Consider the following 24,976-nt stretch of genomic DNA (forward strand, 5'->3'; position numbering starts at 1 on the left):
GGCTGCTCAAATTCCTCACTGTGTGACCTCTCTGTGCGGCAGACTGTGTCTTGATTTTTCCATATGTAACAGGGTGGTCACAACAGGCCTACTTTATCAAGCTGTCCTGAGATTTTAATGTGTTAGTATATATAATGAATTTAGAACACTGCTCTGTTCTAAATTTAGAACAGGTATGTTAAGTGCTCAATAAACAACAGCTTGTGGACTCTTAGTTCCCAGACCAGGGCTGGAACCTGCACCCCCTTCATTGGAAGCACGGAGTCTTAACGACTGAATCACTGGCCAAGTCCCAACAACAGCGGTTCTTAAGGGGCCTTAAAGAGAGTGCTGAAGTTAAGAGTTGCGCTTTGGAGCAGTGATTCTCAAAGCACCAGTCCAGACTAGCAGAGTCAACATCTCCCAGAAACCTGTCAGGAATGCAAATTCCTGGGCTCCATCCCAGAATTACTAAATCAAAAGACTTGGGATGGGGTCCAAAAGTCTTATTTTAACAAGGCCTCCAGGTGATTCCTAGGCACACTTGAGTCTGAGAACAACTTCTATAGACCCATTTGCCAAATGACCAATTCATCAAATTATCAAGGCAATGAACACAAACTTCAGTTAAATCCTTTTGATGTTATAGCAATGTGTTGCCCAGGATGGCTTCAACAGCCCCTTGGAATTTTTTTCTCCTGAAGTTTTACTTTTACCTGACTTCCCTCTGAACACTTCACAATCACTATTTCAGTCTGAATGTCCTTTTGCCTGGTTTCATGTGATAGACGAAAAGTCTACTCAGACATTCAAGATTTTATAAGCAAATTGATAGGCTTTCCCAACAACCCTGTTTTCTAATTCTTTTTTCTGTGTTCATTTAAATCAGAACATAAGCCTAAATGGTTAGCTACAACTCCCTGGCTTTTGTCTGCTCTGAATGACACTGAACACTCAAGACATGCAAAGCCTCTAAGAAAAAGCCTTTATTCGACTAGACTGGTTTATGAATCCACAAATTTGGACAGAAGGCTGGATGGCAGATTTGGTGGGAGAAAGAAATTGCACTGAAAGAACATTCTTATTTCCAAAAAGTCACAGACCCAGGGACGAAAATTCATTTTAAATCCCAAAGACTGATTCCACCTTCGTTAAAGAAAGAAAACCTTAGTCATTTGGCACTAAGGTATGTAACAGAACTTGAAGGAAAACTAGCTGTGGAAACAATGATTCATGCTTTATCTTTTGTTGAAAAGAAAAGAGTGAAAATTAAAGTTGTTTACCAGTTACCTTAAAGAATGCTAGCCAAGTAGGGTGCAGGTTCTATGGAAGTTAGGTTTAGAATCACTCCCATTCTTGTCATGAAGGTTAATTTCTGGGCAGTCTGTGGTTTCTTATCACCTGCTAAGTGTTATAACCACAACTTCGAGACTGTACATGTTTGTCATAGGAAACTGCATTGGGTGGGATGTTTGCTGTTCAGAATTTCAAACTGTTCCTTTAACGTTGTACACTGTGTGCCACGTGAGGTGTCATTTTCTCACCAGTGATGTATTTAATTAAATTGCTGTGTCATCTTTCATCTGGTTATATTGTTTGAACCAGAACAAAAGTTGTGGAAACTCAAACTTGTTTAAGTTAGGCAAGAGAATGTGAGACTTCCTCCTGGCAAAGTATTTTATAAGCAAAATTAATAGGTAGTTCTAAGAGATTCATTTAGAAATGCCAGGCAATTTTTCCCTCTGCAGACCCGGAGTTAAAGGAAATCCACCGCATTTACTGAACGTTGCCAGCTGCTGCAAAATGCCTGTGGGAAAATGGCATGTGGCGAATTGCTCATGTGTGAAGATTGATTTTTGGCCAAATTGGGTTTTGGCAGATTGCTTTGGGGGAATTGGACTGGTTAGAGGAGGTGAAAGTGAAACAAAGTGGCTGGATTCCTGAAATTCAAGAGAGATTTAGGAAGGTGGGCAGACAGGGCTTGACACTGGCTGAAAGTAAAGAATGAAGGACTGTGGGGTCGAGGACAGTGGGGCCTGGAAGGGTGGTGAGGTCATCACTGATCAGGGGAGAATGGGGCTGCAGGTTAACTCAGGCAACCCTTCCAGACACATCGCAGACCTTGGCCGCCTTTCCATCTCACCCTCCTTTCCTCCTCACCATTATTGTGACCCTCGCAGAGCAACTGCAGGAATCGGAACAGGTCCTGGGTGAATTCATCATCTGCCATGACCTTCTCTCCTGGGTGGAAGGGGGGGTAAGGCATGGTCCAGAAGACATCAGATGCGCGAGGACACCAGAAAGTGTGCACACGGCCCATGCATACTGCACACACATGCACAAAGAGCAGGTGCGCAGGGAGCAGCAGCCACCACTTTAAAGACACTGTGAGGGCCATGGGAATCCATGACACCAGAAGTCCCAACCTCAGAGTCCAGGACATCCGCAGAAGGAGACTGAGGGGCCCTGAGTCATGAAGCTGCGGCCTCAAATGTCTTTATACAGTATCAGTGTCTCCTTGATGTCACCACTTGTGTGACATCCAAGAGTGTCTGTCGACCTAGAAGAGGTTTGGGCTGCTGATACCTCCCTTAGCTCCCCTCCAGAACTGCGGGGCGGGGAGGCGGTTAATAGATTATGGGGGTTGAAGTCACTTTCACGCAAAGGCTATGTGCAGGAGAGAAATGAGCAGGAGATGCGGTCGAAAGCCAATTGGCTCAGATGTCTTAAAGGCAGCCAATCCAGGAAAAGCAGAGGGGGAGGAGTGTAAACATGGACCAATCAGAACGGGCATCTGAAAGGAGCCAATCACTGTAGACTATAGGGGCGGGACGAGCGAGGGGAGAGCTAGATAGTGAATGTTCGGGCCAACCAGAGCAGGCGCAGAGGAGGCACGCACACCAATCAGAGTGGATGCTTGGGGGCAACCAATCCGGTTGGTGGATGGGAACAGCAGACTCGATCAATCTGGGGTCGCGGGTGCAGAGAGCCGGGTATGTGGGAGTGGGGTTCACCCCACCTCGGGACTGCGAATCTGGGTCTGGAACTCCAACAACATCCAGCTGGAAAAGGATCTTTTTCATCTTCTCTTGCTTCTATTTTACACATGGGGAAACAAGCTCACATAAAGTAAGCGATTTATTCATAGTTCCATGTGTTGTTAGTGGCTAATCTGGGACCCGACTCTTGGTCTCTAGAGCCCTGATCTCAAGACTTTCCGCCAGCATGGTACCTCCCTCCCCTGGATGTCCCAGATCCTCAGCCACCAGGTGGAGGGGGGCGGTTGGGGGTTAGAAGGGAGGGGTGGCAGCAGCATAGCAAGGAATGGGCTCCAGGAATTACCGTTCTGGCGGTTGATGACTGAGGCAGCCAACAGGATGGGAGGAAGAAGCAGAAGAAAAAGAAGGAAAAAGAAAGACAGAAGGAGACAGAGAGACAGGAAAAAAACACACAGTGATATGGTCAGGATTGAAGACATAGAGAGAGAAACAACCCATAGAGATAAAGAGCAAAAAGGAGCAAGGAAGCAAAGAAGAGAACAAGAGGATGGTGAAAGCAGAATGGAAGAAAGAAGAGGGAAGAGAAAGAGAGATGGACAGGTAGAGATTGAGAGGCAGGAGGCAAGGATCAGGGCAGAAAGGTTAGACACGTCACAACACAGCAAAGAGGAGACTCAATTAACCGGATTAGGGACATTAATGAGAGAACAGCAACCCGGGCTGGAGACTTGAGGCATGTGGAGGGTGGGATCCATGTGGCGATGGGTGAGATTACACAGAAGCACACCCAAGGGTGGGACCAGGGGGAGGGAGACTCTGGAGGAATGGGAGCAGGGCAGGACTGGGACGACTGCAGGAGGGGGAACCTGAGGATGCTCTTGGGGAGGGAGGGTGTTTGGGGCAGAAGGGAGCTCTGGGCAATGTTGTGGGAGGGAGTAGATCCTGAAGGAAAGGGATGCCCCAGGGAGAGGGAAGCCCAAAAGGGCCTCACCAGTTCCATCCTCATTCACCATGCCCAGCCCCTCTGCCTTGTTCTGTCTCTCGAAGGCATTGAGATCCAGGACACTGAAGGAAAGAAAGGAAAGACGGTGAAGATGCGCTGAGGCCTCTGCCCTCCTCTATTCCAGAGCCTGGCAGCCCTCCCCATGATGGAGGGAGGTGGTAGAGAGAGTAAGCTGAAATCGAGAGGAAGCAGAAACTACGAGCTGATAGAAGCTATGCAGTAGCAGCTGTGGGGTAAGGTGGGGCAAGGATGAAATACATAAAAGCTGAAATCAGAAGGAAACAGAAACCATCTATTAGCAAAAGCTTCAGAGAGGCAGTGAAAGGCAGTCAACCACAAGAGGAGAGCGAAAGCAGACAGCACTGGAGCCACAGGAACAGGGGTCATCAGAAAGAGCCCCAAGTCCCTGCTGCCTGAGTGCCCCTGAAGTCTCAACTACCTTCCAGCTATCTGGATCCTTAACATAACTCATCCTTAAAGTCTGCGGCATTTTGCCTCCTTTATTGTTCCATGTGGGTCCTTATAATAAACTCCGTTATCTGAGCTGGCCTGAGTGGGTCTCTGTTCCTGGAACTGGTTGATCAGAGAACAGAACTAGAACTGGAGGTGGTACCAGGACTGGGGACTCAGCTTAATGAAAAATGTGCACTAGGGGGGCTTCCCTGTTGGCTCAGTGGGGAGATCCAGTGGTTAATAATCTGCCTGCCAATGCAGGAGACACGGGTTGGATCCCTGATCCAGGAAGGTCCCACATGCCTTGGGGCAACTAAGTCTGTGTGCCACAACTACTGAGCCCACAGGCCCTAGAGCCCCGTGCTCGGCAACAAGAGAAGCCACCACAGTAAGATGCCCACGCGTTGCCACTAGAGAGTAGCCCCTGCTTGTCACAACTAGAGAAACGCTTGTGCAGCAACAAAGACCCAACACAGCCAAAGATAAGTAGATAACATTTTTTTTAGATAATATGTGCACTAGAGCCCACCTGCAGGTTTGCATCAGTGCCTGGATACTCTGGAAGAAGCCAACTTCCTTCTTGTCCTTCAGGTAATCCAGCATTTTCTGCAGAAGGGTGGGAGGAGTGGGGGACCTGGGAGTCACACAGGAACCTCCCAGCCCTCTTAGCCCTCCTCCCAAGTTCCTTCACTCGTTACCTGCTGCACATCAGCATTGCCTCCGTTTAGGATGGAGATGCCCAGCTTCAGGGTGGAGGACACCATGGCGCCTGTCTCTCCTGGGGGGAACGGGTTGCAGGGGGACACCGCGGGGGGCAAACAGTGGTCTGCTCAATTTGGAATCAGTGCTCTCCGCCCACCAGAAAACAGCCACCCCGGGGGGAATGTCAGAGAACTGGGCAGAGGAGTGTGCAAGGTTGATCAGAGGAGTGTGCAAGGGTGTGTGGGCAGGGGTGATCAGGATTGAAGGAATTAGTGAGAAATTGCAAGGCAAGAGGGCAAACCACATGCAGGAGGGGTGGGAGGGTGTGCCTGCTGGGTCCAGAGGGCTGGGCGGGCTGGGACAGGATGGGTGTACTCGGGGGGAGCCAAATGCACACGGAGGGCACCTTTGCAGGCGCTGATCATCTGCAGCACCATCTCCGCGGCCCCCCGGGTGTGCAGCCGCGCCTGCTGGTACAGGAGACGCTGCTTCTCCATCTCTTTTTCCTGCAGCAGAGCCCGGCCCACATTGCTGAGTGAATCCAGGCCCACCAGCCCAGCCTCTCCCCCTCACAGCCTTGCCCTCACCCTGGCTCTTCCTGATCCAGCCACATCCCCTGGCTCATTCCTTCAACTGTAAGCTCCTCTGTCCCCTGGGATTTAGATCTGTGATTTGTCTCCTGCACTGAGCACAGGGCTGGGCCTGGAGTGGTCATAACATGGCCCCACACACCTTCAAAGAGTCAATGGATAAAATCCCAGGGATCTGTGAACACGGATGGCGGGGGGAAGGTCTATGTTTGTGTTCCCCAGCCTCTGGCTGAAATGTAGCATTTCCTTCCATTATAGATGAGGTCATAAGTCATGGCAATGGTAGCAGAATCTGTGGTTGTGTCATCCATCAGAATCACAGATGTTTGCATACCACATTATTTTTGAAGACATCTTGAAATGTCACTTATGTTCATCACCACTTATCAATTACAGTAGCTACTGGATCTACTGTTAGTTCTTGTTATTTGGCAGATTCATAAACAGGTACAGATATTACTGTATCACAAAATTTAAAAATAATATTTTAGTAACTATTTTAATATCTTATTTCTTCTGCTATGAATTCATTTTGTACACTTAGATACATTATTCTGAGGGACTTCGCTGGTGGTCCTGTGGTTAAGAATCCTCCTTGCAACGCAGGGGACATGGGTTCAGTCCCTGGTTAGGGAACTAAGATCCCACATGCTGTGAAGCAACTAAGTGCACAGGCCACAACTGAGCCTGAGCCACAACCAGAGAGCCTGGGTGTCGCAACTGCTGAGGCCCATGTGCTCTGGGGCCCAAGTGCTTCAACCACTGAGCCACAACTAGAGAGTCCATGCGTTGCAATGAAAGACCCTACATGACCCAACAAAGATCCCTCAAGCCACAACTAACACACAATGCAGCCAAATAAATATTTTCTAAACATAAATACATGATCCTAAGAAAAGATTCGCCAGATGCCCAAGGGGACCCTGACACAAAAAAGGTTGAGAAACTTGGGGAAATGCTTGCTGATCACCTTAATGAATGAAAGGATGAGCTCATTGCATTTGCTGTTTTCTCACTGTCTGGCCTTTGCTTATGCTGTGCCCCTACCTGGAACACTTTCCTCTTTTTTCTTCAACCGGCACATTTCTTTTATCCTTCTCTGTGGACATCCCTTCCTCTGAGAAGCCCTCCCTGAAGCCCTCCCCCCGAGGCTGGATCAGGTGTCTCCCCACGGTCCCCATGACCCCCTGAACTTCCCTGGTTTCTCCCACCCTGACCCCACTGCTTGTGCCTCCTTCTTCGTGCCAGGACCATTTTGCCTAGCTCCCCTCATCACCACCATGGATACTCGATGCTGTTATTGTCTGCCTGATGTAGCTGTCTCCCCAGTGGACTGGCTTGGTCACGGCTGTGTACCCAACATCACCCAGCCCAGGGCTGGGCCCACAGCATTGCTCTGTGAACACACGCTGAATGAATGGGGGATGATGGAGTCAGGGTTCCCCGCCCTTTTCTTCTGGGACTACTTGATCCTACCTACCTCGAAGGAAACCTCAACCTCCTCTTCTTCAGCTTCGCCATTCTCCCCTCCTTCCTCCAGGTGGCAGCTCTGGGGATGGGGCATCAGTTAGAGATGATGGTGAACAGAAAAGATACCCCAGTCCAGTCCCAGCCCTTTCAGTGGACAGGCATTGCAGCTGGGGCGGGGGGGCGAAGGAGGGAAGGGAACCTGCCCTAGATGGGGGCAGGGCCTCACCTTAGCCATGATATCAGCATACGCTATATACAAGTAATCTTCATCCAGTTTGCTGAGGAAGTAAGTGGGGAGACAGTCAGGACCCAGTATGGAGGAACTCCATCTTATAAGCACCTCCAGATTTCCCCTGGAAAGTCAGTCCTCCCCATGCTCAGGCTGTATGGTGCCAATGGTGTAGGCTCGCCATTGCCAGACTGGGCATGTGATCAAGGCTGAGCCAATTGCTACCTTCTATCTGCTTGCCTACATAAAAAGTAAGAGATGGTCATGTGATCCATGCTGGTCCAATGGAATTCATTCTGGGAGTTTTGCTGAAGCTATTGATAGAAGTGCTCCTTTTCCACTGGGATTGTTGTGATGGTGTGATGGAACCCTGGAGCTTCTGGGGCTATCTTGCCACCTGACAACTGGTTGGCTCACCTGACAACTATGATTAACCACTTCCTTGCGTCTCCTCTATAATACTAATGATAGCAGAAGTAATGGCCAACACCCATTGAGTTTACTCTAGGTTGGTCTCTATTCTAAGTGTTGGTACATAATAACATTAATTCTCATAATAATCCAACTAAGTAGATATAGAGTTGACCTTTGAACAACACAGGTTTGAACTGCATGAGTCCACTTATATGTGGGGTCTTTTCCCCTCAATAAATACTACTACAGTATTACATGATCCATGGTTGGTTGAATCCATGGATGGAGAACCATGGATATGGAGGGCCACCTATAAGGTTATACATGAATTTTTAAATGTGTGAAGGGTTAGTTCCCCTTTGTTGTTGTTCAGCCACTAAGTTGTGTCCGATTCTTAAGAGACCCCATGGACTGCAGCACACCAGGCTTCCCTGTCCTTCACTATCTCCTGGAGTTTGCTCAAATTCATGTCCATCGAGTCGGTGATGCTGTTTAGCCATCTCATCCTTGCCGCCCCCTTCTCCTTTTGTCTTCAATCTTTCCCATATCATGGTCTTTTCCAATGAGTCGGCTCTTCACATCAAGTGGTCAGAGTATTGGAGCTTCAGCTTCAGCATCAGTGCCCCTAACCCCTGCATTGTTCAAGGGTCAACTATATGACTAGTCCCATTATACAGATGAGGAAGCTGAGGCACCAATAATTTTCTTGGCCAATGTCACAAAGTCTATACTGGAATTCAAACCTGAAGAGTCTAACTCCAGAGTCACTGCTTCCCCAGAGAATAGAAAACAGAACACTCGGCTTTCCAGTCTCCCTCACAGCTGGTGGTGGCCTGATGTCAGAATTCTAGCCAAATGGGCCATGTGCTTAAGCCCACTATGGAGAGCGTTCCTTGGCTAAAGAGATTTGGGTTTTCCTTAGAGGAAAGCCTTTCTCCTTCCTGTCTGACATGTAGTCATGATGTCTGGAGGTTCCGCATCTATTTTGTAGCTGTGAGGCAACAGCTTAGAATGGCAGGGCGGAAATCCTGATTGAGCCTGGGTCTCTGTCACTATGCCACTGCCCAGCCCAGGACTCTCTATCTCCTGATTTGGTGTTCCATGAGAAAAACAAATCTCTGTGCCTCATTTCCTCATCCACACACACAAAGTTGATAATAATATCTATCTCATAGTGTGAAGATGAAGTGAGAGGATCTCACCGTCAAGTGTTTTAACATGACGCCTGACACATGAAAAGCATTTGATAAATACTACCTGTTGTTACCGTTAGCAGCAGTGCCCTTATTACTGCTATTTATTCCCAAGACTGCCATTGGCCCATATGAAGCTTTTGTCTGAATTAGAAGTGCCCTGTTCCTCACTGCCATCTGTTGGAAATGCATCACAGTATACTGACCTCACTAGTATAATAGACCGCAATATACTGATTTTATGTGAACAAGACATTTTCTTCTAGAATAAGCCTAGACTGATACTGTGTGTGATGTGAACCCTTCAGAAGAGATGCCCCTGTGAAGTGCCCAGTCTGCACAGTGGTACAAGGCGACTCTGCCTGTCCCAGTTAAATGACATTAAAAGATCAGCTGTGGATGTACCCCCTTCCCAGGACACACAGGTTCTCTCTTGAGGAGCAAGGACTGGGGTGGGGAGAGGTAGTGGGTCCCTCTTGGGGATCCAGGAAGGGTCTCACCTCTTTTCAGTCAGGGCGGTGCGGCTGAAGTGCAGGACCAGCTGGTGCAGGGGGTCTGGCTTCTTCTCCTCCACTTCCTCCTCCTCCTCCTCCTGCTCCCCAGCTTTCTGGAGGGAGGAGTGGGGCTTTGGGGAGGGGCTTCCAGAGTCCCCATCTGTCTCCCATATAAGCCCTGCTACACTGTTTTTATTCTCTTCTCCCACATCCTGCACCCTCCCCTGGTTCTGCCCAAGCCAGGGGCCCCTGCTCCCACACCGCTCAGTGTGAAGGGTGACCCCTGGAGGTGGACCCCAGCCCTACCCATCTGCCCCCACACTCCCAGGCAGGCCCCAGCTCACTGAAAGGTCATCTATCATGCGGTCCTCAAAACTGTGGTCTTCCGTCAGGATCCACGCCGCCTTGTAGCTCTCCAGAAACATATTACAGGCCCGGTGCCTTGGCAGGGGAAGATCTGAGGCGTCAGCCAGATTTCCCCATGCATGTCCCTAGCACCGCCTCCGCTAACCATTCTGCCTCCCCTAACCATTCCACAAGACCCCACTGGGTGTGCACCCCATCCTCTCTCCTCCTCACCCACCCATTCTCCAAGGAGGCTTAGGCTCCCTTCCTCCACTGGAGGCAGGGTGTCTTACGTGGGCAGGTTGTACAGGGGGGTCATGCGGAAACAGGCGACGACTGCCCTCCGGCGCTGCTTCGACAAGAGCTTGTGCCACACGGCCTTCTTGGACTTGTAAGGGTGCTCGATCTGATGGCGGGATTATGTATCATGGCTCCAGATTCTGCCCCTGGTCTGATTCCCACTTCCAGCTCCGAGTGAAAATGCCCATCTGTGCCCAGTCCAAATTCAGGACGATTCACAGGGCCGAAGGAACACCCTGGCTCCGCCAATAGAGTCAAAGTTCTGACCTATTCTCGGCTTGCAGACCAATTATTTCCCTCATAGGCCCCGCCCACAGACTCAGGACCGCCCCCTTAGGCCCCGCCCCAATCTCAAGACCCGCCCAAGGTCTTGCCCACAGAGTCAAGGCGTCTCCACCGGGCCTGACTCTCAGACCCAAAGTTCTGCCCCAGCGCTGTCCCTAGGCCCAAGATTGCGCGCCAGGTCTGATTCCCACATCAAAGCCTCCATTCTAAGTCTCGTTGTAAAATTCAAGGCCCATCACCTACAGAAGATTCAAGACCCGCCCCTTGCCCCGCCCAGAGGCCCGCGGTTCACCCACAGGCTCAAGGCCCGCCCCAGGCCCCGCCCAGAGACCAAGTTTTGACCACTCAGCAGTAAGACACCTGCTCCAAATGGTAGAGCACGGCGGACACTTCCTGGACTCTGCGCACGATTTTCTCCGGATCGTCAGCGTCCTCCTCGCGGCCCGGGAGGCCCCGATACAGGGCCATCTGCCAGCGCAGAGAAGGGGAGCCTTCGACCTGAGAGGAGGAAGATCGTCCGGCATGAGGCCTCTCCCCTGCCCCCTCCCTCCTCCCTCAGCCGGGCTTCTCGGAGGGCCCCGCCCCCGCCCCACGATTCAATGCCATGATGATTCACTGAGGGATTGAGTACGAGTTAAGGTCCTTCTTTCGATGCCTGGCACCGATGTAAGGGCTCAAAAGCTGGCTGTGGCTGTTGCTATTATCCTGACGCGCCCCTTTCAGTTGCAAACAGGAGGCAGAGGCGTACCTTTCCCTGAAGGTGAAGGTTGTTTTGCAGATATTCCCGGACCTCCTCATCTGTGTCTTTCTGGAGAGACAAGCCAGGTTGGGTCACTCCGGAGGGCCCAGCATCCTCCTTGTCCTACAACCCTCTCCCCTCTAGCCCCACCACCCCAAGATCCAAGAGAGGATTCAAGAGAAATGAAAAGGATCCAGAGGTCAGGAATGGCCAGAGAGGAGTCCGAGCGGCCACTGAAGGCACCTTGAAGAATTAGGATTAGAGGGGCCTCGTCGGGGTATGAGAGGAGGTAGGGGTTGACATGAAGATATCCTCAAAGGTCAGAAAAGGAGGTCAGAAGAGGGTCAGAGTGGGGCTGGGAGTAAGTGGGAGATGAGCAGGGAGTTTTTGAAAATCAGAGGTAGGTGAGGGGGATTATGAGACAGCAAGGTCATCAGAGGTCAAGGGGGTCAGGCAAATCACTTGTCACTGGTGGGGTTCACACAGAGACTAAAGGAAGGATCAGTAGGGTAGGGGTTCTTTAGGATCCCAGGAGAGGGGGTGCTCAAGAACCAAGTTAAGGGGTCAGAAGGGCCCAGGAGGGCTCTTTGGGATTTCAGCAGGCCTCAACAGGTCCAGCAGGCCTCAACAGGTCCTAGGAAAAGCTTGAGGTCCTGAGGGAAGGCGGCTTTAGGGTTCTGGGAAAGGGAATGCTTGTGACATCGGTGGAGAATCAGTGGTCTTCAGGGTCCTGGGGATTAGTAGATCCTCAGGGTGCTTAGCAGGGTCCTGGGGGAGGTTCCAAGGGTCTTGGGGCAGGATCCTGGGAGGACTTCTTGGGTCCCTGAGGCTGAAAAGGATCTAGGGGGGAGTTCCCATATAATGGATAAAAGGGGCCCCAGGAGCCTCTTTGGGGTCCCAGAGGGCTTAGAAGGGGTCTCAGTCTCTCTCTGACCCTAGGGAAGAAGTCATTAGGATCCTGGGGGCTACTTAGGGTCACAGGGTGCTCACTGGGCCCCTAAGAGTCTTTGAGGCTCAGTTGGGTGTTAACAGACTCCAAGGGGAGAGATCCACAGGGTCCTGAGGAAAAGAGAGAGTGAGGTGGAGAGCCCAGTGGGAATCCAAAGGTTCAGAGGAGGGCCAGTGGGATCATGAGGGGCTCTGTGGGTCCCAAGGGACTTGGGCAGGTCCTGGCAGAGGACTTGGAGGAGTCTCAAGGGGGCTTAATGCATCTCAGGTGGGATCCTCAGGATTCTAGCAAGTTTGGCAGAGGTGGGATTGGTGTTCAGTGGGGTTCCTGAAGGTTTGATGTGGTCTTTGAGTCCTAGGGGGGGTCTTAGTGGCCTTCCTGGGTTCCAGTGGGGTCCCAGTTAGGGTCCTTAGGATCCAGAGCTCTGACAACATCCCAAGTGGGGCCCTCAGCATCCTGTGGGAAGGTTCAGGGCATTCTAGAGGACCCAGTGAGCCCTCAGGGTCCTGGAGAAGGACTCCGGAGGGTCCTAGGGAGGGCCCCTGGAGGATCGTGGGGGTTTAGTAGGGGTGCTGAGTGGGGTGCTGAGTGGGGCTCAGTAGGGTGCTGAGTTGGACCCTGGCAGTTCCCAGAAAGGGGCTGAGCAGGCACCAGGGCATAGCGGGTCTTGGCCAGTGTGATGAGCTCCTGGTCAGTGGGGGCACACATGTTCAGGCCGATGGGCAGCATCTTCTTGAGCGTGGCCACAATCAGCGACGTCTGCACGGAGTACCGGTCACCCCGGCGCCTCTTCTTGGTGCGTTCCTGGTCTGAGCCACCCGACTGCGGGAACACGGGGCTCAGTGCCAGTTTGAGTCCCAGCCTGGCCTCTGCCCCAGCCCCAACCTGCCACCACTGTCCACACTCCAGCCCCTCACCTGAATGTTAGGCAGACCCTCCCTGATTCCAGAGCCCACCTCAGTTTGCACCCCAGACCTTGCTGATCTTTCATTTCAGACCCTGAGCCCTGACCCCAGAGTCTCACAGACCAAAGCTTCTATCCCAGATTCCCAGCTTCTATCCCAAATCCTTCCAGATTTCCCCCAATTCCAGGCTTCCACAACCTCTGGATTCTTCTCCCAGAATCCCCTCAGAGCTTTCACTAGGACACCCCTCCTGCCCCTACAATACACCTACAACCCCCACCTCAGAGCCCCAGACAGAGTTCCCGAGAATGAAATGAAGATGTAGAACAGGGAAGAGTCCCAAGAGACAAGAGAAGTGGAAAGAAAGAGATCGAGAGAGAGACTGAGAGACTAAGATGAACAAGGAGACAGGAAGACAGAAGATACAAGAGAGAAGACAGGTCCAGAAAGATCTGGAAGCAGAAACACGGGGCACAGAGTCCCACAGCCGTGTTCTGGAGCCTCGGGGGCAGACCCACGGCCAGGGCCACCCCAGTCATGCCAATGAAAAGCCCCGGTGGCAAGCTTCAGCCAGAGCCACATCCACGCCAGCTCGTGATACAGAGTGTGACCCGTGTGCCAGCACATGCGGCGTCTCACTGGGTCCTCACAGAGCTCTGGGGCCGGGGCCACCGACCAGATGCCTTCTAAAGCTCAAAAGGGTAAGACACTTGACCAACGTCACACTGCCAAGAATCAGGATTCTAACCTGAGTCAGTCTAATTCCCAAGTCCAGGCCTTAAACCCAACCATGCACGTGCCTTTTGCACCCCCATTCCCATTCCCTGGAACCTCAGTCCACAATGCTTTGAAGCTTTGGGGAAAGCTGAGAGGAGAGTTTTTTATTTTTATTTTTAATAAAAGTTAAAAAAAAAAAAAACCCTACCAAAAGTTGAGGATTGGGAAGGGAACGGTTAGTGGGAGGAGGGGTGGAGTAAGAGAAAGAGGATGGGGCTGAAAGCCAAGGCTGAGAGGCAAGGAACAAGGGAAGGGTTTTCTGGAGGCAAAGCAGAGGCTGGGTTTGGGGGCGGGTGTGTAGAGGGTATTAGCCAAGAGCCATGCAGAAGGTCCCAGACGTGGGGCTGACCTGTACATCTCCAGTCTGCTGCATCAGGGTGCAGACAGAGATAAGAAGTGTTACCCCAGTCCCTCCAAGAACCCGAGGGCCCCTCCAAGTCTGCCCTACCCCAGCTCCCCTGCCCCACCCTGACGTGTATCCCCCAGCCGGGGAACTCCAGACCTTGCTGAGGGTGGTGGGTTTGTCCTTTTGACCTTGCCCTTTAGAGGGCAGTTCAGGGAAGGCTAAGGGGAGAGGGAAGGAGGTGGGGATGTGGAATAAAGGAAAAGGAGGAAAGAAGTGGGAGAGGTGAGAGGAGGAAATTGGGGTAGAAGAGGGAGGTGGGGAGGATGGAGTCAGATGAGGTGCTGGGTGATGGGGAGGAGAAAGCAGGTAGGGAGGAGGGAGGAGATGGAGAAAGAAGAGGGAAATGGGGGAGGAAGGAAAAAAACAGGAGGAAGGGGATGGAGCTGAGAGAAGGGGGAGGTGGGAAGGAAGGGGGATGGGGAAGGAGCTGCTGTGAGCGCTTCAGGGAACGTGACCAAGGAGGGTGGGCAGGGTGAGGAGGGGTCAGCTAGGAAGCCCGAGGCTGTTCTCCCTTCCCTCCCGGCTAAGTCCTCCTCCCAGAGCAAAGTACCCACCTTGGCCATTTTGCTCTTGTTGTCGGCCGTCAGAAATGACATGTTGTTGATCTCATTCTGGACCACAAAGTTCTGCTCCTCACGCTTAAAGTTCTGGTGGGGGAGGCGGTGTTGGGGATCAGACAGGGTTGGGGAGGGCCTCTTTGGGCGGCAGCTGCTCGGGTTCCAGAGAGGAGGGGCGGGTGGGTGGGGACTCACGTGGGACTTGGACCAGTAGATGAAGATCTCGCCCACCATCCTGAACAGCTCTTCCGCGCTGGGGTTGGGCTCGGTCAGCCAGTGTGCCCTGGGCAGGCAGGGGAAGGGGCTGGTGAGGGATGAGGGCAGGGACCCCCAGGGAAGGGGGCAGCAGGGAGACATCTCAGGGGAGGGCACCCAGAGACTCGAATGGGAGAGCGAGAGCTTTCTAGGGTAATCTAGCCATTCAGATGATTTAAAAATTATAAATGACAATTTCTGAAAATTTTTTTCTGTCTCTAACCTTTTTTATTGAAGTATAACATATGTATAAAGTGTCCAGTGAACACACTTGGTTTGGGTAACCACCACCCAAGTCAAGAAATAGAACATTTCTAGGGACTTGCCTGGTGGTCCAGTGGCTAAGACTCCATGCTCCCAATGCAGAGGGCCTGGGTTCAATCCCTGGTCAGGGAACTAGATCCCATATGCCACAACTATGACCAGCACACCCAAATAAATAAACAAACTAATTTTTTTTTAAAGAACACTTCCAGTCCCCAGAAGTAACCTTGTGCCCCCATCCTCTTCTTGAAAGATATCCTTATCCTGGCTTCTAAACCATGAATTATCTTTGTTCTTGAACGTTACATAAAAAGATGATATGATAGGTACTCTATTTAAAATTTTCTGGTTTCTTTCATTTAACCTGACGTTTGTGAGATTCATGCTTCAACAATCTGTTCAGTTTCACACTGTGCTGAATATACCTCGCTTTACTTGTCCAAAGTTTTCGACCCAGCACTCCTACTCGTAGGAATCTATCCTGCAGCAAGACTCATTCACGTCCACAAAGATGAGCGCGCAAGGATATATAGAGCATGCATACTACTATGTGCTTAGGCTCCCAGGACAGACATAGCTAATCAATCCATGAACCCTTTCTTACAAAGCCCTGGTACAACCTTACCATCTTTTCCAACCAAGATGGAACTTGGAGTTGAAACTTGTTCAAGCCCTAGATCTGGCTGCACCTAAGACTTCATAATACTTTAAATGGTACCTCTGATTTCAGGGAGATATTTTAGCAACTGATTGATATCTGAGCTTGCCCTTTACAAAGACTCATGTTTCTGGGGCAAATTAGGCTGGCGAGGTCTGGATGGAGACCAGTGACGGACGGAAATACGGCTCCTTCTGGCTAACACTGCAACCTTCACAGGGCCTCAGATTCAGGAGGTTTAAAGGAGCAGAAGGGGAGCGAACACAGGCTGGCTTCTATTGGTCCATAAGCAACAGGGGCTGGGGGTCAAGATGTGGGGAGGGATGAAGTGGGAATTGCAAGTATATAGCAAGTCGGAGGCCAGAGGTCAGAAGGAGTCCAGGGAAGCCAGAGGCCAGGCTGGGGGTGTGTGGGGGACAGCTGGGGACATGCTAACCTGTTGTTGTCCACGTAGCGGATGAGCAGCGGGTAGAGGGCGTACAGATCCCGGCAGAGCACAGAGAACTCATCCCGCACCAGGAGCTCGCCCTCCTCGGCCTCTGCCTTGGCCTCCAGGCGCAGCTGCTCCTCCTCAGCCACCACCTTTCCCGCCCGTTTGCGCAGCCGCCCGATGGTGGGGATGAAGTGAGAGTGCAGGAGCTCTGGCCGGGCCCGGCTCACGATGGGCTGGGCAAACACTGCAGGAGCAGACGGGGCGCATGGGCTGCTGACTCCAGCATCTTATCTACGACCTCTGATCTCACCCCTGACCTCTGTTCCCATCCCTGACTTCCAACCTGTACCTCTGACCTAGAAACTAACATTGAACCCAGCCTGACCCTCATGTGTGACCCCAGTATCGGCTTACGCTCCCATGCCTGACCTCAGACTGTGACCTCTGACATAGCTCCTGAATCTTCATCCCACCCACCATAACCTTTGACCTGAAACTGTGACCCTCTAGCCTGACACAGGTCCTTGACCTCTGACCCCAACAAGTGAATCCTAACCTGATACCCTATCCTAGCCCATGACATCTCACTCCAGTCTTTAACCTCTGACCTGGTCTATACCCAGATGGAGCTCACCACATGATTTCTGACCAACACCTCTGGCTTCTTACCTTCTCTGGCCTCTGACTCTGGCCTCTGACCCCAGCTCTGATCTCTAGCTTGGCCCTGATCCCAAACTCAACCCCTGACATGGAACTCATGAACCAGGAATCCCATTTCTTGACCTTGGACTCAGAACCCTAAATGTCCATATCAGGGACCCCCATGTTTGACCTGGTTCTCTGACCCTTTGCATAAGGAACTCAGCCTTCTGACTCAGCTCCTAACCCTTTCCAAGGCTCCAGAAATTCCAAATTCAGCCTGGAAGATTCCTAGGATCCATGCATCCATCTCGGACTCTATGACCCTGAGATTCAGGCTCCCGGGAATGATCTCTGGCCTTGTGATCCTGAGAAAACTGAGATCTGACTCCTCCCCATCCCAGAAAACCACAGACCCTGAGATCTCCGTGAGATCCAGAGACCCGAGTCCCAGGACACTGGCCCCAGTTCTCTGGACCTGCACGCTCGCCAGACCCACCAGCCAGCCGCTTCATCCAGGTGGCCTCATCAATGCCCAGGTTGTTGACGATGATTCGCAGGATGTTCCCCAGCAGCGAGTTGAGGTGGTCGGAGGTGACGGCTGTGCAGGGTGGAGGGGCCCCGGCAGGTAGGGCGGGCGGGGGTGCCTCGGGCCCGCGCTCCCACCAGCGGGGCAGGTAACTGCACAGCATGGGCAGCGTGATCTCGATGACGTGCGGCATCTCCGTGTAGCGGGCGCCTGACTCAGCCAGCCCCCCGATGTCGGCCATGAGCCGCTCCAGCACAGGGATGTCGGGACACATCTCCTCCACACTGCTGGGGAGCCCCAGGACTGGGGTACAGGGTGGGGGTCAGGGCATGCCAACTCCTCATGCCCCAACCTCAGTGTCCATACTACCAACTGGTGTCCCCATAAACTCTGGGGTTCCCCAATCTGAAGCACCTGCAAGCCGGGGAGTCCTCAACACCTCAGGGCCCAGACTGGACCCCACTACCTTCACAATGGGTCTCCTTGGACCCCGTGTGGGCGGAAGACAACCCTTGCTAGCCGCCCCAGCCCCACCCCACTTACTGGCCCGCTCCCGGGGAGACTTGGTGGTGTACACTGAGCAGGCGTTGTATTCATTCAGCTGTGGCTCCAGGAACGCCACTGGCATGGCTGCTGCCAGGCGGGCCAGGCACTCTCCCAGGGCTGGCCGCAACCTGGAAGAGCAGGCTGTACTTAGCTTCCAAGCCCCCTCTGCCCAGTCCTGGATCCCAGTCCCGTCCTCCACAGACATGCCTCTCCCAGAACCCTTAGGAGCAGAGCTGCCATTCACCAGTGGCCACCGATGTAGCCATTTCCCTGGGTTTCCTGAATGTCCTCTTGCTCCATCGGTGATCTGGGCTCAGGAGAGCCCATTTGGGCACTGCCAGCCGCCCTCTCCAGTTCCCCCCAGCATGCCTGGCTGCTGTGGGCCACCAGAGTTACTGCGGGCCCCCTTCCAGCGGAGAACAACCTAGCATCCTTGTGCCAAGGGCCTGTGACCACCTTCACTGGCCTTCCTCTGAGCGCCCTCACGTGGCCACACTGAGGAACTGCAGTTGCCACCGTGTGCATGTCTTCTGAAGACAAACCATCTCCCAGCTTTTCACTCACTCCCATCTTCTCCTGAGCCCTCACGTCCCTGAGCCCCGATAGTCCCCACCCCAGCCCCAAACTATCTCTCTCCTTACTTTTCCACGTAAGGGTTCCTGGTGGTCCCCAAAGAGTAGATACTGCACAGCGTTCGGTAGCAAGAGACCTGGACGTCATCCACTGAGTGGGGGAGGAAGGGTGGGGTTAGGGTTAGCCCGGTCCTCCCCTAACCCCCTCCCTTGTCTTCAAATGACAGAGGAAGAGCAGGGGCTGTAGAGCCAGCCTGCAATTTACTAGTTTTGGCCTCAGTTTCCCTCTCTGTAAAATGTGTATATAGTATTTTCCTTACGGAGTTGCTGTGAAGATTAAACAATACTCGGAAAATATTATTAATTATAATACTTAATTAATATAATTATAATTAATATTAATAGTTAATACTCGGAAAGCAATTGGGACAGGGCACACAGCAGACATTCAATAAAGGCTAGTTTTTCTTTCCTTGGAGAAGGGTCATGGATCTCTTTGATGATAATGCTGGACACTGTCTCCAGAATATGCAAACAGACATCCAATCCTGACTTCAACACACTCCCCAGGAGGCCAGGTTAAGAATCTCATCAACTTCCTAAATGTCATGAGGGGGCAGGGGAACTGTTCTAGATTGAAAAGAGGCGACAGAGACGTGACAACCAAACGCAGTGAGAGAAACCTCGCTGGATTCTGAATTAAAAAACAAATCAAAGGCATTTTGAGGGTAATGGGGAAATCTAACCATAGTCAGGTTAAGAGTGATGCTGGAGTTGTGGTCACAGGAGGAAAGGTTCTGCAACATCCAGGTGTTGCAGGCTGGCTATTTAGGGATGAGGTGTCACCGTGTGTGCAGCTCATATTCAAGAGCTCAACACAAAGTCTGGAGATACCGTCATCATAAGCGGTGGTGGTTTAGTCGCTCAGTCATGTCCAACTCTTTGGCAACCCCATGGACTGTAACCCACCAGGCTCCTCTGCCCATGGGATTCTTCAGGCAAAAATACTGGAGTGGGTTGCCATTTCCTTCTCCAGGGGATCTTCCCAACCCAGGAATCGAACCCACGTCTCCTACACTGGCAGGCAGATTCTTTACCGCCGAGCCACCTGGGAAGCTACACTCAAACTTAAAGGTAAAACAAAGGGACAGCTAAGCCCGAGCACCTCACCTAGAGAGAAGCCCATGTGCTGCAATGAAGACCCAATGTGCATGTGTGTGCTAAGCTGTTTCAGTCGTGTCTGACCCCTTGTGACCCTACGGACTGCAGCCTGCCACGCTCCTCTGTCCATGGGACCCTTCAGGCAAGAATACTGGAGTGGGTTGCCATGCCCTCCTCCAGGGGATCTTCCCGACCCAGGGATCGAACCCGCGTCTCTTATGTCTCCTGCATTGGCAAGTGGATTCTTTACCACTAGCGCCCCCTGGGAAGCCAATACAGCCAAAAGTAAATAAATAAGTAAATATGTTTTTTAAAAGAAATATAACTTGCTTAAGCTACAGTGAAGGAGGGTCTTTTGTTAGATCTGTGGAATGAATATTCTGATTAACTCATTCTGTTCCCTACCAATTTACTGAACCGAATGCGCACTTTGCTTACAGCAATGAAACCTCTCAATAAATGTAACACTGAAACACTCTACCAGGCACACTGGGATGGATGGTGTTGGTGGAACTGACACCCCCCAGCCCCACCCTAGCCCCTGGGATCAGTAGCCCTTACGGATAACATCGTCTCCGAACTGATGCTGGGCGATGTGCTGGAAGAGGGTGGTGAGGACCGGCAGCAGGGCCACGGTGGTATAGGTGAGGTTCTGGCCCACGCCCTTCACCTGCGTGCGCGCCTGTGACACCTTGCCGAGCCGCAGGTTCTCCACCATCTTCTCAATGTCCTCCGAGGCACTCTCAAAGAAGGAACGGAGGCCAGCCTTCACGATCTCGGGGCCAGACTTCATCACGGTCCTAGGAGGGAAGAGGAGGCATTCTGCAGTCTGAGATTCGAGACTGCAGAGAGTCCAGGAGAACAGGCGCTGGGGGCGGCGGGGGGCGGGAGTAGAATGGGAGTGGGCACTGTGACCCATAGCCCCACCTGGCATCCAGGGAACGTGCCAGGATGTGAAGACAGTTGACCACAGCTGGGGCATCCGTGCCTGGGGGAGCAAGGTGGGCCTGGGTGAAGGAAGGGTTATGACGACAGCACCTCCCTCTTCACCCACCTCAACTCATCTCTCTCCACCCACCCCGCCCCCACTCCATAGGCCCCTGTCCTTTCCTCATCCCGTGACCTCCTGCTGGTCCCTCCCGCACCCCAGCCCTGACCTCTGGGCCATCACTGTCTGGTGAGGAGTCTGGGAACTCCAAGGTGGCAGAACCCAGGACTCTCCCAGTCACTGTCCCATCCCCAGGACTACCCACTCCATGTCCAAGTCCAGAGGAAGAACAGTGAAGGTTGTTCAGATTAAGGCATGAACCTGGGCCATATCTCTTCAGGGTGAGGTGGTGAAGAGGTGAAGAGAGGGAAGATTGGGGAGAAGGGCTTGGGGAGCAGACCTACTCACCAAAGAGAGAGACTCGGTGACGGACAAGAGCCGCAAGCTTGCAGAAGAGGCTGAAGAAAGAGAAAGGAACAGGACAGGGGAAACGGGGAGCGAGGACAAGCAGAGGACACAATTAGAGGAGGAGAGAAAGGGGAGACAGGGAGGGAGGGACAGAGCCAGGAGGAGAAAGGACGATGGGGGAGAAAATGAAGGAGACAGAGGGATGGGCAGGGGCAGAGAGATGAACCAGCTAGAGAGTCGCAAGCAGTAGTCGGGATGCTGGGGGTGGGGAGGCTGATCTGCCTTTCTGATAGGATGACCGATTCATCCCAGTCTGCTTGAAAGTCCCGTATCCTGGGGGGCACACCGGGACAGTCTGTCACCCTAGCCCTTCAATCACCTCTGCAGGTAGACTGATCAGTGCCCAGCACCCAGGACAGAGCCTTTAAAGTCCAAGGTTGGGAGAAAAAGACCCAGGATTACAACGCCATGAGGTCAGGGTCTGAGTCAGAAGTCCCGGGGGGGGGGGGGCGCACCTGGTGATCATTTCCTTCTCCTTGTTGGAGGCGTGGCCACCACTGCCCAGCACTTTGGCTGGGGTGGACAGGAAATAGAGGCAGTGGTTGGTGAAGTACTGGTTGATCAAAGGGAGCAGGATCTGGGGGCATGGGGAAGAGACAAAGGGGATTGGGTGGAGGGCGAGGAAAGCCCACCAGTCCCCAGCCTCCTTCAGCTTCTGTGGCCACCTCTCACCTTGGCAAAGAATTTAATCTCCTGTTCGTGAGGGGACTTTTCCACTCGTCCACTGCTGACCACGGCCTCTGGTGGGGGAAGGCAAATAGGGGTCATGGTGGCTTCAAGTCTAGGGAACTCAGGGTTTTCTGATGGGGCAGACTGACGGTATGACAGGAGATAAGCTCCTGGTATGAAGTCACTGCTGTCGGCTTTGAGGTAAACCTCTCTTCCCTGTTTTCATCTGATCCCAACTCCTTGATCAATCCCTTCCTGATGCTGAAAATGGAGAGGAGGACAAACTGGAATGGGGTAAGGCCATTCCCCCTCCTCACCTGGCACTGAGTAAATATGGAATGAATGAATGAAAAAAGAAGTCAGTGGAGACAGGAAGAAAAGAATTTGTGATAGGTGAGGAGGGGAAATTTTAAAAGCTAAATTTAGCCTGTTTTTGGCTGCAGTGCATGGGATGTGGCATCGTAGTTCCCCGACCAGGATTAAACTCGTGCCCCCTGCACTGGAAGCATGGAGTCTTAACCACTAGACTGCCAGGGAAGTCCCCTAGATTTAACTTTAAAGTAGAAATCCGTTTCAATCATCATCATCATAGTGATAATAATAATTCATATTATTAAAATACTACTACTAAAATCATAATAAAATAACGCTTAATTACTAAACACTTGCTATGTCTCTGACACTGTGAGAAAAGTCCTTGTAAAATCTCCTCCCAACACGGGAGGCCTGGCTGGTCCTTTGACCCCATTTTACAGATGAGGAAATTGAGGTGCAACAGCTTAGCACCTCGAGTCACTTAGCAAATAAGGGACAGAACCACTGCTGTTTACAGTGAACAGAATCCCCATTTCACAGATGAGGAAACTGAGGTTCGGGAGGAAAGGGAATTTCCAGGAGGGTGTGCAGCACAGGGATCCCACTTGCATGGGATTTGGGGTGAGATGTGTGAGTGAATCCTGCTGGGCCTTTCACTTAGCTGAAGGGAATTTGGGGGTCCTGGGGTGGCTCTCTGGGGGAAGCTGGGATTACAGGGGCCCCACTTGTGACTCTTAGTGACATATAAGAGGCATCTGCAAGACATCTCAACAGGCTCAGCCTTCAAACTAGGCCCAGAATCTCCGAGTTCTAATTCTCTTTTGCTCCTGACCCCCCACAGGCAGTCAGAGGGAGCCTGTGAACACCCAAGGCAGACCAGGGTCCTCTCCTGCTTAGACTGCTCACAGGGCACCATCTCACTCAGAGTAACAAGCCACAGTCCTAACCATGGCACAAAGCCTGGTGTGATCTGCCTGTCACCTTTCTGACCCCATTTCCTCTCATTCTCCCCACCACCCCACCCACCCCACTCTGCTTCAGCCGCACACACCTCCTAACACATCTGCAATCTCTGCATGGGCTGACCCTCTGCCTAATTTACTCTCTCCTGATGACCAAGTAGCGCTCTCCCTAGCTTCCTGGAATATTCTATTTACAATTACAACCGGCCCACACTCCCAGCCCTCTTTACCTGGCTCTGGTGTAGTCCTCTCCCCGTAACACTAATCACTTTCTAACACACTAAGTGATCACGTTATTTCCAACGTTAATTGTCTGAATCCACCGCGGGAATGTATCCATCACGGGAATGTAAATTGCCGAAGGACAGGGATCTTTATCTTGTTCATCGTCCTATTCTCAATCCCTAGAACAATGTCTAGCTCAATGACTAAACGGGGAGGGCGCGGGGACGGAGACAGAAATGCATGAACTGGGTCCTTGGATGAAACTGCAGCTAAGGCGGGCACAGGGAGGGAATTCTTCGTACCCAGGTGGGCGATAAACTCCTGAGATATGTCCATCCAGCGCAGCAACTGCTGCAGGAAGCCGAAGGCGAACCGTTTCTCAATGGAAGACGTGTCCAGTTCCATGTCCTTAAGACCTCTGCGTGCAGGCGGAGCGAGGGGTCAGCTCAGACCCAGATCAACGGTATTTCCCGCCTCTTTCCAGTTTCCCCTGGACTCCTCCAGGACCCACCTTCGTTTCCCAGGCCCCACCCTTCTTAGACGACTCCCCTCTGGCCCTGCCTCCGCCCACAGGCCACACCCCTCTGACCCCGCCCCAGCCCCACCCTATCAGCTTCCTCTCTCTGGCTCCGCCTCCGCTATTTAGGATCCGCCTCTCCCAGTTTCTGCTGGGGTTCCGCGCGTAATCCCTACCGCTCCCCGACCCGGCTTCCAGCCCTCTTGCCTGGTGACCGCGTAGCCGTTCATCTGCAGGAACTTCAACAGCTCCTGGGCCTTCTCCCGATCTCGTGCCTTCTCCTTGGCCGTGAGCGTGTCGTAGGGAACCAGCAGGGGATGAGTCCCACCACCTGGGACAGCGAAGACCAGAAATTAGGGGCGTTGGTCGGAGGGGGAACCCAGATCTCTCCTTGACGTGGTTCCTGAAGTTGAAAGTGTGCATACCCAACATTGCTTTCAGATGTTCCCCAACAGCCTCCCCACAGCCCTACAGGAGTAAACACTGTGATTATCCTCACTGCAGAGACGCAGAAAAAGCTGGCTTAAAACTCAACATTCAGAAAACTCAGATCATGGTATCCGGTCCCATCACTTCATGGCAAATAGATGGGGAAACAATGGAAACAGTGCAGGCTTTATTTTCTTGGGCTCCAAAATCACTGCAGATGGTGACTGCAGCCATGAAATTAAAATATGCTTGCTCCTTGGAAGAAAAGCTATGACAAACCTAGACAGCATATTAAAAAGCAGAGACATTACTTTGCCAACAAAGGTCCATCTAGTCAAAGCTATGTTTTTTCCAGTAGTCATGTATGGATGTGAGAGTTGGACTATAAAGAAAGCTGAGCGCTGAAGAATTGATGCTTTTGAACTGTGGTGTTGGAGAAGACTCTTGAGAGTCCCTTGGACTGCAAGGAGATCCATCCAGTCCATCCTAAAAGAAATCAGTCCTGGATGTTCATTGGAAGGACTGATGCTGAAGCTGGAACTCCAGTACTGATGTGA

The 24,976-nt window shown here is 52.1% G+C and overlaps 1 protein-coding gene across 1 annotated transcript in view; it reads right to left on the reverse strand.

The window, feature by feature from the left end:
* RYR1 (ryanodine receptor 1) overlaps window positions 1-24,976 on the reverse strand; it is a 126,387-nt gene that overhangs the window by 40,442 nt on the left and 60,969 nt on the right. The window contains exons 57-84 of the mRNA XM_040254107.1: window positions 24,198-24,321; window positions 23,776-23,891; window positions 21,975-22,042; window positions 21,758-21,879; window positions 21,243-21,292; window positions 20,774-20,834; window positions 20,408-20,646; window positions 18,755-18,836; window positions 18,111-18,241; window positions 17,538-17,870; window positions 16,403-16,643; window positions 14,985-15,072; window positions 14,787-14,879; window positions 14,176-14,193; window positions 12,796-12,966; window positions 11,205-11,264; window positions 10,817-10,954; window positions 10,165-10,277; window positions 9,871-9,967; window positions 9,533-9,639; window positions 7,423-7,474; window positions 7,207-7,275; window positions 5,543-5,642; window positions 5,133-5,212; window positions 4,964-5,040; window positions 3,970-4,043; window positions 3,322-3,339; window positions 2,140-2,220 (exon numbers count right to left, since the gene is read on the reverse strand). Of these exons, the coding sequence (XP_040110041.1) occupies window positions 2,140-2,220; window positions 3,322-3,339; window positions 3,970-4,043; window positions 4,964-5,040; window positions 5,133-5,212; window positions 5,543-5,642; window positions 7,207-7,275; window positions 7,423-7,474; window positions 9,533-9,639; window positions 9,871-9,967; window positions 10,165-10,277; window positions 10,817-10,954; window positions 11,205-11,264; window positions 12,796-12,966; window positions 14,176-14,193; window positions 14,787-14,879; window positions 14,985-15,072; window positions 16,403-16,643; window positions 17,538-17,870; window positions 18,111-18,241; window positions 18,755-18,836; window positions 20,408-20,646; window positions 20,774-20,834; window positions 21,243-21,292; window positions 21,758-21,879; window positions 21,975-22,042; window positions 23,776-23,891; window positions 24,198-24,321 (3,003 nt within the window). The remainder of the gene's footprint in view (window positions 1-2,139; window positions 2,221-3,321; window positions 3,340-3,969; window positions 4,044-4,963; window positions 5,041-5,132; window positions 5,213-5,542; window positions 5,643-7,206; window positions 7,276-7,422; window positions 7,475-9,532; window positions 9,640-9,870; window positions 9,968-10,164; window positions 10,278-10,816; window positions 10,955-11,204; window positions 11,265-12,795; window positions 12,967-14,175; window positions 14,194-14,786; window positions 14,880-14,984; window positions 15,073-16,402; window positions 16,644-17,537; window positions 17,871-18,110; window positions 18,242-18,754; window positions 18,837-20,407; window positions 20,647-20,773; window positions 20,835-21,242; window positions 21,293-21,757; window positions 21,880-21,974; window positions 22,043-23,775; window positions 23,892-24,197; window positions 24,322-24,976) is intronic.

The sequence above is a fragment of the Oryx dammah genome, unplaced genomic scaffold (genome assembly GCF_014754425.2).
Source record: "Oryx dammah isolate SB20612 unplaced genomic scaffold, SCBI_Odam_1.1 HiC_scaffold_13, whole genome shotgun sequence".
Classification (NCBI taxonomy): Eukaryota; Metazoa; Chordata; class Mammalia; order Artiodactyla; family Bovidae; genus Oryx; species Oryx dammah.